At 32.2% G+C, this 14401-nt stretch overlaps 2 protein-coding genes across 2 annotated transcripts in view; one reads left to right on the top strand and one right to left on the bottom strand.

The window, feature by feature from the left end:
• LOC144852462 (zinc finger CCCH domain-containing protein 14-like) overlaps positions 1–14401 on the bottom strand; it is a 42298-nt gene that overhangs the window by 6705 nt on the left and 21192 nt on the right. The window lies entirely within an intron of this gene.
• On the top strand, positions 5400–9699 carry LOC144851825 (uncharacterized). Its single transcript, XM_078709456.1, has 2 exons — positions 5400–5882; positions 8584–9699. Exon 2 carries the CDS (start codon positions 8606–8608, stop codon positions 9404–9406), a length of 801 nt encoding a protein of 266 aa, XP_078565582.1. The 5' UTR covers positions 5400–5882; positions 8584–8605; the 3' UTR covers positions 9407–9699.

Below are 14401 nucleotides of genomic sequence, written 5' to 3'. Positions count from 1 at the left end.
AATTAAAACATATATCATTATGCAGAAGAATCAAGGTTAAATCCAATTCATGCATTCTTTATAAAAAACACCAACATAATATTACTTAAAGTCTATAGGACATTGTGTATAACGGAATGTAACAAAAGTTATATAATTTATCATCATTATTATATATATATATATTTCAACGAAGCAGAACAATACATTTGTGCCGTGCGCAGACAATATGTTTTTCCAAAGATTAATCTCGTATTGAAATAGTTGAAACGCGAACAAAATTAATTATTATTTACATCACAAATTCAATAGGCCTACAACAATTTGTTATACCAGCATTTGTGCATGAATTATTAAAATAAATATTATAAAAGAGTCAATGCGTTATGATGAGTCATTAGATATACAAATTTATGTAATATTACCTCCATTCGTTTGTTAATTATGCGGTTATATTATAAATTACAGTAGGATTTACACAGACGCGAGTGGTAACGGTAAGCGGAAAACCGCGTAGCTTGTCCCATGTAGATTCTGTATCTATCCTGAGCGGAAACCGCCCGTCCACTCCGCGTTGTGTGTAAATGATCATAAGGAATAACATAGATTCTATATAATAATGATGCTATTTTAAATGCTGTTGTGAAATATATTTTGTTATACTGTACGCTGTAAAAAATACTATTTAATTTCTTTTTTATTGGAACACGCGTGCCAAGAGTTACGTCAACATTGCACAATAACACTACAGGTGGTACCCGCAAACTTTTGAACAAAAACAATAATAAAATAATGAATAACATCATATATCAAAATATTTTCCTACAAAAACTTACATAATAAATTGAATGAATCTATGATATTATTAATATTATTTCAAAATACACATTTATTCAATATTCATTTAAAACACTGATTGTAACCAGCATATATATGGAAATGTTTAGTAAATGCAATTCTACAATAATGCATCTTCAATAATATTTATGTGATATGAATTATTATCATCGCATAAGCACATAATTATATGTTATTACTGTATGTTTTAAAACAGAAATAATAATTATACGATAATATTAACTTCGCCATAGGTTTTTGTGTGATTTTGTACGGAAGGTATACGTTTGAGAAAACAGTAGAAAAACCCCTATTAAGGGGACAACTTCTCGATTCAACGAATGTCCCCTTAATAGGGATGTTCCTTGAATAGAGGATGGCTGTAATGTTGAAACATATTATATTAATTTCTTCGTTTCATGGCAAAGTTTACCTTTAAAATAGTGGTGTAGGCTTACCTTGAATCAAGGAGGGGTTCTGTACTTGCGAACTAAAACAAAAATGTTATTTATGAATATGTCTGAAAAAACGGGTTATGCCTACTAATAATTTGATCAAAAGAATGAGTTGAACAAGCGTATTTTCAAAATAGTACTACTTTGAAACAAGAGGCAAGCGTGGGTATGAAAATGTGTTCGTTGACAAAACTGGGTGCAAACGGTACGGTAACGGGACTCATCCGACGTATAGTTTGGTAAGCTAGGTCACGGTATAAATCTTTTTTACATTATATTCAAGTCTTAAAACAAGTCAATATTTGATTTTTAATTTGTGGTTTATATATTCTAAAACAATACTGTTCAGGACAATCTCTGCATTTTATCGAAAAAAATGTGTTGGTTTAACCGATTACGCTAACATTTTGTTAGCCTTTAGGCTTACGTGCAAACAGTTAAACACAAGTGACTGGTATAGGCCGCCTAGGCGTATAATAAATGATCAATACATTATCACTGATATCAATACGAAATGCATTGAAAATACATCGGAAAATATACATTTAAAATAAAATAATAATATATACGATAATTGCAAAATGTTTGCCTAACCCTGAAGTAATTATTTTATTGTAGACTTTTATTGACAAATTTTTATGAAACATTTATATGAGGTGTAGCTGACTCATTTGAGTTAGAGCGATGTATTTTGCTTGAGCCCCTGCCCAGCTTTTTTTCATCTTTTTTTATATAAATACATATATTATATTTGTATTGGTTTTATGCTGGTCGAATAAATAAACGAAACGATTTTTCATCAATATTATAGGCCTACGACTTGTATCTACAGTGAATATAATATTTATACGCCTATCATTTACTCATATACTTCTGGTCCTTTTACTATAATAATATTGGCCTATTATAGTATCATCATTATTGTTAATTAACCTTTTTTTGTCCATTTTGTAAATAAATGTTATTCTTCTAAAATGAGAGATGATATTTTATAATGTTTTATTCTCTACTTTTATTTTATTTATTTATTTAGCAACATATTTATACAGGATAATACACAATCAAGTAGAAATAAACTTGTTTTGCATTGTGGTCCTGTCGACAAAAACGGATACAAATTTAAATCTTATACAATTACAATTAATAATAAAAGCAACAAAAAATATAAACTGGAAGTTAAATGTTATGAAAAGAAATGAGATCTGTATGTATCTAGCTTTAAAGGACATAATCGTGGGTAAATGTTTTATATCTGCTGGCAAGTCATAATCGTTGAATCGGGGTAACTTGAAAATGTTGAGTAACTATTTACAAATTAAAAACGCACAATAAACATCAATTTGAATATTGTACACCTGTGCAGGCGTTTAGTGTCCACCTGTGTTTTTCTATCACCTCAGATAAAAATGACATTCTTTTTAGATTCCAGATTAGGTCACATCTATCAGACTAGACCTAATAAAGCGACCAATCTAGTCCGGCCTGTCTGTAGGGTGCAATCACCGCATCAAAGTCCATCATACATTAGCCAACTGGTCAATTCAGACCAGCGGTCAAGTCTAAAAGGAGATTGACCTCCCGGTGGGCGACCCTCACCTTTTCGCCTCTAGAACATCGCAATCAACGAAACAAAATCAGATTATAATCAAATATATAAATATGTGTGTTATTGTTGATACGCATAATAACTGTAGTGTTTTAGTCATTCTATTTACCATTCAGACATATGAGTGACTTACACGTGTTTTATTGTCAAATCATTTAAGATATTTATGTGTCTATGTTTTTGAATCCGAGAAATGAAACCAAACAATCGGGAAGTTTATCCGCTATGCAATCAAACCCAGCTGACCTTAACCCAACCGGACAACGTAGCAAAGACCATTAACACCCTTCTAGCGACAACTAGTTTGCACTGTCCAAACTTAAAACATTTTTCTCCCGCTGATATTGACCGCTCGGTCGTAATGCTTCAGGGGACATTGAATAACAACTCGCATTACTTAGGTAATGTGCAATACGAGGTCTTGACCTAAGTCACTGACCAATAACGTCCGTAAAGGTCAATTCACTTGCATGTATATTTCTCCTCTAGGCAATAATATAATATCAAAGAACAGTTTGGTAGGCTCTATAGATCTTTAACCAAATGGACGTTTCGCCTATAGCAGTATCTATTAAGAGTTTGGTCAGTTAACGCTGATGGGTCTAGATTGCGAATTGCTGTATTCTTTATTGATTATGTCGTTACAGTGTATAATAGAATTTATAGGATTTCTGACCAATTTCAACGTTCGGATGCATTTTTGCTGGCTTTGTTTCTCCGGAATCAATTCGCCTCCGGCCACCGGAGTGCTGTGATCGGCCGAATCTATAGTAATTTCCTATCTTGCATTGTCAGTGTTTTCCCTCGCGACGCAATGACCACTGGAAATTATGTATAAATTGCGTTTGATGGTATAGCCTCGCTAATACAATTGTTGTGCTTGTCATTTAACAGATGTCTTGACCTATCGTATGAACAAGCACAATAACTTATGATTAGATAAGAAACTTGATTCATAATAATATCCATATTATATGGCTTACAATAACAGAAACAACGAATGAGTTACGGTAATTCTCTGCCTAAAAATAACCCGAGCATCAATCAATTTATCTAGACCTTTTGTAAACTTTAGGCTTTTAAAATAATTTCTAGCTAACAATATCTTCTCCAATGAAAATAAATTAGTATAAATATATATATATAGTATCAATTTATATCTTTTGTTACAATTCTCTTCACCTGATGATGGGCTATGCCCGAAACATGTCGTAAAAATAAACTTATATTGAGACAGTTTTAACTTATTTGATCTCGCCTATGCAGCTCTTTATTTATTGGTTTATAGTATAAATATCATTCGTGTTTTATAAATTAAAAGTTCAAACAACTTATACTTGAATGAATTTATATAATTTATTTATTCGATTTTACTTATTTTTATTTGAGTGTTCAATTTATTCCGCGTAAAATCACAACAGTGACGCGCGCGCCATTAGTAATATTATCAGCCTTTGTACGCCGACACTAGGTATGTACGGACATCGTTGCGTTCTGTTCTTCCTTTGTTTATGCATTCATAGGTTTTTCATTTATTTATTCACTTTAAAATAATTATAGGCCTATGTATTTATTTATCCATTTATTCATGCTAGCAGTATTTAATCCAACCATTCATTGATGTAATTATTGGTTCGGTTTTCGTAACGAAAGGACATACGGTACGCGCAACGCGCAAGTTGTTTGACCAATAGTTCGGTAACCGCTGTTATACCAGCATATATTCTGCTAATCGTCCTAAGTTTGATGTTTCTATCTCGTTACGTAAATGCTGGTAAGAAAATGGGTTATTTATTTAATATTTTCTTAACATTATCAATTTTCAGGATATATTAACCTATTTTAAACGTGAACCCTGCTTCCAGATTTGGGCCGAAAGTGAATTCATTAGATATTGACTTTTATAATTTTGTTTATCGCTTCCTGAGTCAAAGCAAAAAAAGGAACAGGAAAAAGCTATTTTTAGATTCTTTTTTTTTTCGTAAATTTTTTGTTTTGTTTTGTGTCTCTCAATTTTGATTTGGGATTGTTGCTAAAGACACAAGAAGAGTAATAATACAATAGTCAAGTGAGGAAGAGATCATAGTAAAATATTTAAAAGGTCAATTTTGGATGTCTTTATTTCTTTATTATACATGTGCAATTCAAGCCAAAGTAAACACAACAAAACAAAAGACACCATAACATTCCATCCACAGCCCTCACATAAATAAAGTATGTTTCTGTTTCCAAGAAATAATTAATTAATCGATTATTTTTTGCCAGAGTAGAACATACAGGACATTAGACCTACTAAACGAAACATGATTTTGAAAGTTTTGTTTTCAACTATGAATAAAATCACTTAATTTAAATTCATATAAAAAAAATTGTCTGATATGTAGATTATGCTGTTTACATTTTACTATGAAAAAAAATGAAATAATATGATCTATACACGAAAGGCGGCAAAGAAACTGAATAAGAAGGAGGAGCGAATAAACAGGTGATTTTGAGCATGATGGCGCTTTATCATGAATTTCATTGGGTGAACAGTTATAATTAAAGAAGATACAGTCCACCAAACACAATGACATAGGAAAAAGAAAGACAAGGCTAAGCACGTGATCGAAGAGTTGATTCTCGAATTTGACAACGGCGATTGACCGTGACCGGACCGGATCGGCGATTTACCTTGAACGAACATAAAACAAGCAAACTGTATGCATACGACTTATAATGCTGAACCAACCCGCTGTAATCAACACGTAATGAGGTTAAACTTTTCTCTCATTTTTAAGGTCTGGGTCAGTCAGTGTTGAAACACAGCTTAGCTGAGTTAGGTCAGAATCGGGTCCTTGGGGCAGTGGTCAAGTTTATTATAATAGACTATAGCATCGGTCAACGATCAGCATTCGATCATTACATTTGCCACAGTTCACACACGGGGAGAAATTACACGGACTACATCCAAAGATAGCGGTGATTATTTTAACGTGTTCTTCAACCAGATATTAATATATAGGGTAAGTTGACTATATTTAATTATACATTAAATAACAACACAATAATAAAACAGTAGGTATATAGAAGCGACAATTTTAAGTGGTTTTGTCGTTTGATTGTTAAATGTACGTTAGCCCATCTTCAACTTGACCTGTAAAAGGTCGGGTTTAATTGCTTATGTCCATTCATGGCGGACAGTGATATTAACACCAGTGATCCTTTCCCGGCCATAGGCCTAGCCATGTATAGTAAACAGTGAAATTGCACTAAAATGATACATTGGGAAGCATATATAGTATTGTCGTTATTAATAATAGGCCTATGTTATATGCTGCTGGTTAGACTATATACAATGTACATAACCTTTAATATTGTCGTTAATATTATATATATAACGTTATATTATTAACAGTTATGTATATATTTAAAACAGTTAAACACAATCAATAACAATATTGTTTTATTCATAAAACTTAACGTAACTCATATAGATATATATAAATATATAAACACCTTTTAGCATCGTAATTTTAAGGAAAATTTCGATTTTTAAAAATTAACAATTGTCGATAGATTTTAAATGTAGTACAGCAGTATCTCTTATTGTATATCTGTATTTTAAATGTTAAATGGTTCTTAAAAGTGTATAACCTGGGAATGTGCAATAGGAATTCAAAGAAATGCCTATCTACCTATTTCAATAGAAAGATGAGGAATTAAAATGTATAACATATTTTTGCTTGCGAAAGTTCTTGAGATTAATGTAAAAATTAAGAAGTCAAGAAAACAAAACACAAGAGGAAGAACGCTTAAGAACCAACCTAGAGAATATTTAGTCTAGAAAATTGTAAATATAATAACAATATTAGTGTTAAAGAGTCGCTATCCAATCGAATTTGAAAAATACCAGAAAGCCCAAGTGGTATAATGGTTAGGGCATCTGCAAATCAAGCATAAGGTTCCGGGTTCGAATCTCGGTTGGGGAGATATTTTTTCATTATCACATCTTTATCGTTTCAAATGAATTAATTAAATTTCAGTATATCACCGGGCGGTTTAGAATTTGTTATGTGTCTGTGATGTTTAGTTAGCCTATATAGTAAATAGTAACAATATTATATAGGCCTATAATCGTAAATAAATATAGGCCTTGGGCCTAAATAATAAATAAACATAAAAAATCTGTATTGCCCAACTTGGTAACAACAATAATGTCGAAATAAATAATAAATTACTAAACTTAAAAGATGAGAAAATCTGTAAAAATGGAAAGAAGACTCCACAACCGAGATAAATTTATCAATATAAAATACACTCCCTTTTATTATATTTTACTCGTATTAATACACGAAGATGACCTATTGTCCATAATGATAATGATAATAATTATAGGCCTTTTTATTCAATTAAATTCGGTGTTGCGTAAATTTCTGTTAATTATGTCACCAAGGTCTGTACACAAACAACGGTGTTTTCACCGATAAAGTGAGACGCTATTAAAATAATTAAAATCCGGTAATTACGACGATTTTCCACCTGCTAAAGTGTGTTTACATAGAGTTCTGTACATGTATAAACTGTCCTATCTATCTATAAGTATATACAATCAATGTATACTATATAATCAGTTGTGAAATTGTTAGATAAACGTTAAAGAGAATACTGATATAATATATTGTTGGTCCAAAAATGAAAAGAATAGTTTAAACATACAACACACACAGCACTTAGTGAATTAAAAACTATAGTGTGTTTACACAGAGTTCCGTACATGTTTAAATCTACCTCATCTAAGTTATATGCAATAAATGTATACTATATAATCAGTTGTTTAATTATATAAACGTTAAAACGAATACTTATATAATAAAGTGTTGGTCCATTATTGTTTTCAAAAATGAAAAGAATTGTTGAAACATACAAAACGCACATTTAGTTTAAGTGAAATCTTCGAAAATTGAGAATAGAACAAAAATACCAAAAAAAAAAGAAGGCTGAAATAAATGTTAAAGTACAAAACAGCAGTGACGTACCTATACGGTCAAGGTGGACAATTAGCCTGAGTTAGTTAGTTCTTCAAAATTAATGTTACGAAATATTTCAGCAATGTTTCGAACAGAAGTACATATTAGTGCACTTTTTTTTTATAAGGATTCAATTCAATTCAACAAACATTTATTTCATCAAATGCCATACAAATAATACAAAGCATAAAATGAGGACCAACCTAGAAGTAAACTTGTCTCAGTTGGCCCTTTAACATGGTTACACAAAATAATAAGAACAAGTGAGAATATGAAGCGTCAGTAATAACATAATAAATGATATAATAAAAATGAAATGTTTAGGCTAATATTTAAGTAAAAGAAATTTCTTTAATTCTTTCTTAAAGTGAACAGAATGTTTGATTTCTTTTATATAAGAGGAAGCTTGTTCCATTGGGTGGGGTCTTGATGGTTTACAAACAAACGAGTTTTTGTTAGTCTAGTCTAGTCTGTCAATGCATGTTTTAAATACTAAATATTAACTATACTATACTTCTGTAAAGTATAAGTACCATCATAAGATACAATATATAGAAACACGTCGAGGGACACACAAGCTACGGCTTTAGAAGTCTCAACATCAAGTACAGTATATCAAGTATAACTATATATCATGGTTTTTTTTAATAAATTAAGTTGAGAATGTCTCTAATATTTATTTATTTTTTCATTTTAGGTGTAAACACGAACAAATTCTAATGGAAACTAAACGAATGTTATCACCGGTAACTACTACCTGTCATACAGATCGTACGAGTGACGAGCGCAGCGTCAGTCCATCCTCGTCCGGTCACCGATCACCCCCGACAAAATCCGAACCTAACTTCGGTGGTAGCAATTCACGAGATGCAGTTTCAAGATTTTATTTTGGACCACTACACAGACGGCCAACACCGATTCCTTCTAAGCCGTTAGATCTAAGTAACATTACACGATTGGGCACTTCCGCCGTATCGTCCACGACACCTTTTAAAATTTATCCATATTCGCATTTGTCATCAGCACCAGCGGTGCCTACGTACAATTTTTCACAATTAGATCACGCTTTGACTCATCCGCCATCGGCCGCTTCTTATCCATCTAGCTACCCACCAACAGTTTACCCATATGGACTTTCCGACGCCCCGTTATCATATAATAGTTTACGACTATCGGCGTTATTAGTTTCTCGGAAGCGATCTCGGCAACCATCGACGTCCGGCGACGGAAAACCACCGTCCGTAACTAGTGATGATGAAGGAGAAAGCCGACAAGATAAACAGAATTCAGCAAAGAAATTCAAAGGTATCCCGGATGAGAAGAAAGATGAATTGTACTGGGAGAGAAGGAGGAAAAATAACGACGCTGCCAAACGATCGAGAGACAGCAGACGAGCGAAAGAGGAAGAGATAGCAATCCGCGCCATGTGCCTTGAGCAGGAAAATTGGAAATTGAAAACTGAAGTTTGCTGTTTAAAAACTGAAATAGCAAGACTACATTCTGTTTATAATCATTATTAAAAACTCGAACAGAAACTATTTTAATTTGTTTGTTTGTTAACTGACAACTGGAGAGGGCGCTTATGGATGATGTGTTTTTGATGAATAGAGTTTTTCTTCTCGGCATGAATTTGAAATCCATCACAGTGTAACGTTGCTTTTATTCTCCCGTGCATTATTAATTAACCTCAGGGATAACTTTAAAAACCATGTTTATATGTTTCGTCCACTTGTAAATATACCTTACACACTTTTACAGGGCCTATCTAAGCCTAAAACCAGTCATTATGAAATGGTCATCTCGTATATTATTATTATTATTACTAGTTGGTTATAAAATGGACCTATCTAATTTATTTATAGGTCAGTGGTTCTGATCAACCGATACTGAATGCTATTGTGTTTTAATTAAGGAAGAATGAAATTTTAAGTGTATTATAATTTCTTTCTTCCATGGTTAGATCATCCCACTTTAGGATAAATCAGTTTAGGCCTTTTTAAATAAAAAAATGTTGGTGAATAACGAATATTAATTGTTATGAATGCTGCTATACGAACAAATTTATGTATACTTTAACACGACTTTGTAAGAGTTTATTAATTATAATATATCGGGCCTTCCTATAATCTGGGATTTGTAATCGTTATTAAAATACCTGTTTCTGTACGTGAAAGCTCGTATAGCAGTATTTAACGATTGGATAACCGATTATGTGTACTGTATCTCCACATATATCAGGCAAATGCTGTAATACAGAGTCACACATGTGTCACATGTGACTCCTGTATGATAGACCATAAGCTTACCTAACCTTAACATACCACAGGAGTCACATGTGACACCGTATGCTATATATGGAGACGATACAGTACACACGAAGTTTATATTTATTTATATCATTTACACTTTGTGTAACATTTAAAAATGACAATATATTAACTTAAAAGTATTTTGCTGCAAATATGAGATTATAAAATGCATTCCCAACTGTTACTCACTGAAATGTACCAAAATGGAAACGAGGATATAAGTGGGGGTATAAGTGGGGGGTCGTCCCGGGTCCCTCACATTAGCTGCAGTGCTGCAAAATACCTCCAGGGATGCTCGCATTAATAATATATACAAGATAATCGTTTCAATGCATTATGTTTTTATTATAATATTGTTTGTATAGTTTTATATTGTTTTGCCAAATCGAAAGGTAATAATTTTTTTTTAAATATTTAATTCAATAATTTTGCAATGCCATTAATTGTTGCCAATTTTGAAATGTCTATAAACACTGAAATAAGTATAGTAATGAAGAATGTAAAACATTCGTGATTCGATTAATTTTATTTAAATTAGATTAGGCCTAGTGGTAAATAGAAAAGTAGTATAGTCCATTATTACGTAACATTTTTAATTTCTTGGGTATGATTACGTCACAACATCATGTGTTATTATGTGCCAATCTATATTTTTTTAAATCGAAGTGTAAATCAAATTATCAAAATCAATCATCTTTTCTTGTTATAACCTTTAACTCGAGTATGATCATAATGGTCCGTTTTCAATTACTGTATTTAAAATGTAGGTATCCAACCCCACGTAATACATGTATTTTTATTTCAATGGTGCGTTAGAATGCCATTGCATGAACACATCTTTAAAATAATATTTTATTAAAAGTACAGTATGAATAGTGGAAGTGAAGACAGGGTTATAGTTACTATTTACAATATTTATTATTATCTATTTAAAGTTCAACCAAAACTATTAGGTTTATGTTAATATGGTTCTATAGTATTAAAGTCTAATATCATTCGAGCGGCGACATCAAAAGACAAATTCTTCGCGCGCGCGTCTATCTTTACGACGCATTCATTGCGAGAAGTTGACGCGCGCGTGCAAAATCCGTGCCATTGTTATCAACTATTGAACGCGTAAGTCACATGATGTGTGGTATCTGTCACTCGCCTGAAATATGTGAAATAACGTAATTTTAAAGTTTTAAGAAATCTATACGGTACTACTTGTTTTGTTTGTTTTGTATTTATAAACTAAGACTTTTTTTTAAAGATTTATACAATGCAATATATCTAGATTTTCACAGTTTTTAATTTGTTTCCGTTCCGTTCCGCTTTTAAATCAAGGTACTGTACTGTGTCAAATGAGTTTGTTAATAAGAATATTTTAATTTCTTAAATGAAATAAAAACGAACGATAAAGAATATATTGTTGTTATTTCTTATTAAATTGTCATTTTTTCTTCAACGTTGTATGATGGAATGTAACTAGGCCTAGAACACAGTTTCATTATTAATATTAGTAAGGAGTATATTCGATTTGTGACGACTATGGTCTAGGCCTAAACTACCGAAAATATAACGAGGAATAAAAATATCTACAGTCTGAAAGATTGTGACCGAAACCTCTTTATTTTGTCGTGCTGAGAGAAAAATATTCTCAACTGGCTAGAGATGTTATATATGAAACAATATCATTTATTTCGACAAATCTACGTAGCGTGGAAGATGTGAGGCAGCTACGGTAGGTGTCCGAGACGGTTATTTCCACAAAAGTGTTTGCATTGTGTCCGCCTGTCTCAGCAATAAATTTATACATTCAAAAAGTGTATTATTATAAAAGTTTCAAATACAATTACCGATTACAAGATTAACTTTGGTCATTTACGTTTACAAGTAGATTAACATACTTCTTACAGCCAATATCCGGCCCTTAAACACGGTACTTTTTCTTTTATCGTTTAGAAACATATCCAGAGCTCTGTCTACACTATCGAACTAGTTTGACAAAAACAAATGTGATGTGTTCAAATATGGTAGTGATATGCCTAAATATGGTAGTGGTATGACATCATCGTTTCCATGTATGGGCACATCACATTTTCTTGTCACATAAACTTTGGTAAGTGTAGACAGATCTTACGAACAACTTGTTGAATCCATTACTCTACGGTATAAATAATACTGTACGTATTACACTTTTCAACAAAAATAGATAATTTTCACAAACATGAACCAATGGCCTGACTTCGTGAGAACGAAGATGTAACTTCGCGTAACATTGGAGAAAAAAATTAATGGAATTAATTTAACTTGTCACAAAATGGAAACCTCGGCTCTCGAAAGAGTCTGTTTTTTTATATAAAGCAATAGCTTATGATGATGATAATTTTCACATGTAATAGAAAATGTTAAAACTGTTACAGCGAAAGATACACAATATAATAACCTTAACAAACTAATTAAATCTATTTCAAAACTGATTATTTTTCTTCGACTACAAATTCGATTCAAAAAATGTATCATGCTAAACTACTAAAATGCATTTTATCATCAATCAAATAAGTGCGGTTAATTGAATATACGGTGGGTATAATTTTCTTATGCATATATTATTATTGTCATTACGTAATTACATATGTTAATTGTGTAAACGTTTCACAAACCTAAGATTTTGGCGATTTCTTCAGCGCGAGAGCTCATATATAAGTTTATTAATAAAATATTTAAAATTTAAAAGTGGAACATCGAGAAATCTGATCAAGGGAGGCAGATTTTTTTTATTTTTTCAATTTTTAACTGGATTTCGATATCATGGAAAAAATATCCTTATTGGAAAATGTAATAAAACTCTAAACAAATACAGGGTCACCTTTCTGTTTAGTCTCCCAGTCAGAGGTTTTTTTTTGTTTCTTTTTTACCCCTCAGAGATTCACAAGACAATACACAAGATGCTCTACATAAACAAAGTCTTATTAGGCCTACAAATCTTTGGGAGTGGAGTTGTAATTTCTGTCATAGAAGACAATGTGTGAGGGGAACTCTGAACAACTACGTAACCGGTATTGGGGCACTTTACTAGAAATTGGCTCCATTATTACCCTGACCACCACACGCCTAGTATTTTAAATATTTGTAATACATCATCACAATAGGATCTGTACTTGGATACAATTCTATTGACGATGGCAATGACAATAATATAAACAACAAAAGGTAATCCACTGCGTATATGCAATGTTATGTAAATTGTATAATGGAACAGGATTAAGTGTTGTATCTAAAACGCAATAATAACCGTAAAAGCAAAGATTATTGATCCAATTTTAATCGTATTTATTGCCGGACCGTGAATTTAATTTATTGTCCGAGTGGCTATCTGGTGCCAAGGACTCGGTCTTCATAACAAAAACGTAGAAACCTCTATAATCTTTATATTATACGCGGCGCCTATATTAATCTGACAAAAATAGGTCATCAATGCGTATTGATTTAACTCTATATTCTCTATTTTACAAAATCTTCAAATGAAATTAAATATCTAAGTTTGACCTATTACGTGTTGCTAAAAACAATAACATATATTAACTGCCTTGTGTGTTTGAGAGGGTAAATAATCGTTAATAGTCCTTTAGACGTTATAAGTTCTAGGTATAGGCTACATTATATACTTTACATGAGCTATCCAGGGGAACGTCCCATTAAAGGGACACTTCTTGGGTACCGAAGGTGTCCCCTTAATAAAGGTTGGTCGTAGTGTATAGGCTATATACAATATTGCTCCTTGTTCGTTTCAGGATGAAAGTGTTCTTTAAGTTCGGTTCCCACTAGGACGCAACGCAAGGACGTAAGCGAAACGCAGGCGAGTTGACCAATGACAACAAGCGACAGTCCGGATAATCCATCGCTTGTGATTTGAGTGTCCCAAAGGATGGGTTCTAAGTTAATTTGTGTAACATCTGATATTATATAACCAGTCATAAATTAATAAACATATTTGCATCCCGTGCCTAGATGATTGTAACGCGTTCCCCATGAGAGTATAGTAAATGTATTATCTCACAAACAGATCAACATGCATTCCCACGACGAGGGAAACGCTTTTGAACCAATCTCCACGCATTTTGACAATCTTAAGACAATGTCCACACATACTGAAAAATATTAAAATGGTCAATTACAACAAAAAATATTGTAATATGCATCAACTCAGATATGATTGTTATA

Source organism: Antedon bifida, chromosome 9, assembly GCF_963402885.1.
Source record: "Antedon bifida chromosome 9, ecAntBifi1.1, whole genome shotgun sequence".
Classification (NCBI taxonomy): Eukaryota; Metazoa; Echinodermata; class Crinoidea; order Comatulida; family Antedonidae; genus Antedon; species Antedon bifida.
The sequence above is the reverse complement of the archived record's forward strand: the minus strand, read 5'-3'. Positions and strand labels throughout refer to the sequence as shown.

Excerpts from the sequence above, each read along its gene's own strand:
- LOC144851825 (XM_078709456.1), top strand. The coding sequence starts at position 8,606 with ATGGAAACTAAACGAATGTTATCACCGGTAACTACTACCTGTCATACA.